Source organism: Cyprinodon variegatus, unplaced genomic scaffold (genome assembly GCF_000732505.1).
Source record: "Cyprinodon variegatus isolate N-32 unplaced genomic scaffold, C_variegatus-1.0 Scaffold2112, whole genome shotgun sequence".
In the NCBI taxonomy this organism is placed as follows: Eukaryota; Metazoa; Chordata; class Actinopteri; order Cyprinodontiformes; family Cyprinodontidae; genus Cyprinodon; species Cyprinodon variegatus.
Genome location: NW_015152565.1, coordinates 4,474 through 6,607, shown reverse-complemented (window position 1 = coordinate 6,607; position 2,134 = coordinate 4,474). Strand labels below are relative to the sequence as shown.

The 2,134-nt window shown below is 57.9% G+C and overlaps 1 protein-coding gene across 1 annotated transcript; it reads left to right on the top strand.

Moving 5' to 3' along the window:
* Positions 1-1,090: 1,090 nt before the first annotated feature.
* LOC107105168 (proteoglycan 4-like) lies at positions 1,091-2,025 on the top strand (the record flags this gene model as incomplete). Its single annotated transcript, XM_015405283.1, has 2 exons — positions 1,091-1,360; positions 1,402-2,025. Coding segments are annotated over exons 1-2 (894 nt in total), but the record flags the coding sequence as incomplete, so codon positions are not given.
* Positions 2,026-2,134: the final 109 nt, after the last annotated feature.

Here is a 2,134-nt window from a genome sequence, read left to right as displayed (position 1 = left end):
GGGGCCCACCCATCCCGCGCAGGCCACCCAACCAGAACCGCCCCCCCGAAAAAAAAACAAAAAACACTTCAACCAGGCACTTCATGCCCCTCCTTCCAACCTTCTTCGGGGAGAGCAGAGGTTACAGTCCCGCCACCGGCAGGCCACCTAGGCCCCGCAGCCGGCCCCAGCCAAAACCACGGACCAGGTGGCTCGCTCTTCCTCCAGGCCCCAGACTCCGGGCAGCAGCCGGAGAACAGGGGTGTGAGAAGACCCCGATCCTCCCTGCGCCCGCTGGAATGTGGTGTTGTTACGTGTTGCTCTCAGATGTAATTAAAACTGGGAGTACCAAGAGGGGGTGTCCGGCACAGTCCACCCCCCCTCCAGGAGATAGACGGTGCCAGCACACCCCCCCCTTCAACAACCCTGAACCCTCAATGTCTAGATGCGAGAGGAGATGGAGGAGGCCGACCGTGGTGGGGCCCATAAAATAAGCCCCCCCCAGGTGGCCCTGACCCCCACCCCCCGAAAAATGCCCTACATAGATGTGCGTTTTGAAAATGATGTAGATGGAAGTGTCTAAAATGCAAAATAAAATTGGGGACTGGGGACTTCATCAGAAGGTCTGGTCCTCCAGTAACGACCCCCTCCCCAAAAACCTACATGTGTGGCAGAGTGATGGAGCAGGCAGAGGGAGGATTTCAGGGATGGGATGCAAAGGACTGGGGTGCTTGCTGCACTCCCAGGTAGCCAGCTCCCCCGCTGACTCCAATAGGCACCCCTGTTCCCCGAGAGCCCCTCCAGAGAGGGGTGCCCCACCAGTTTCAGCACCGTAGCCCGGGGGCACAGGACCGGCAACAGGACCCACCAGCCAGCCGGGCATGGAGCCGACACCACCACCCTCCCCCCGTCCTGTCCATCCAAAAAATAATTAAATAAATAACAAAATAAACAAAAATGAATAAATAAATAAATGAATAAAATAAATAAAAAGTAAATAAATGAATGAAAAAAATAAAATAAATAATAATAATAATAATAATAATTAAAAGGGAAAAAAAATAAAATAAATAAATAAATAAGGGGGGGGACAACCCCAGCTGGCCAGCCCATGCGCAATACACAGAGCCCCCACCCCGGACGAAGCCCCACCAGGGGGCAGCACGGACCAGGACCAAGACAGGGAGCCAGACCCGAAGCCCTTCCAAGATCTTCTTCCCACTATCACCACCCCCCACCCCCCCTCCAGAGATCTATTCCCTCCCCTACAATAACAATCAAGCTACTCACCACACAAGCGACAGAAGACATCCAGGCCGAGATCATTCCTACTCCCCCTCCCTCCACTTCCCCCATTTACAGAGTGCAAACCTGTGAGGGGGTAAGCATTTGCCATAGGTGTTAATGTCCATGCCCCCCCAGCCCAACAGGCCCCGAGGCACCCCGGCACAACAGAGGCCGTGGCAGCAGGGGCAGACAGCCGGGCGTACACCGGCCCAGACCCCAAACAGCACTCCCCACAGAACCCGAACCCCTGAAACCCCACCGGGGCCCCTGCCCAAGGGCAACGCGCCCCAGGGATTCCAGACCCCAGGACCCACCCCAGACCCACCCAGCAGTAGGGCCGAGCAATGCCCAAAAAACCCCTGGCACCAGCACCCCCACCCCGGCACCGGCCCCCGAATGACTACCCCCCGACACCGGTCCCACAACACCAATCCGAAGAAGAAGAAAGCCACACAACACAGCAGAGCGCAAATCCCGAGCCCCACTCCAAGCACCGATTCCGCCGCTAACTGCCTGCCCTCCCAGGAGACAAGCAAGGCCACCGAACAGGAACCCCTCCGACAGCGCACCACCGGCATGCGGGGGCCCGAGCGGCCCCAACAGAAAATGCGGGAGCCCGAGCGGCCCCAACAGAAACAACACCGGAAGGCCGATATGGACGAACCGACGGCACCAACCAAGCCCCCAGGCGGATTACCCCACCCAAAAACACAACAAAACCACTCCACCCCCACCGACCACAGCAAACACAGCTGCAAGGCAAAAAAAAGGATAGAGCAGCCCCGCCCGGCGCACGCCAGAGAGCCAGAGCAGCAAGGCCGCCCCAGCCGGCAGAAGCCGACACAAGCAGCAAAAGAAAGCAGCAGAT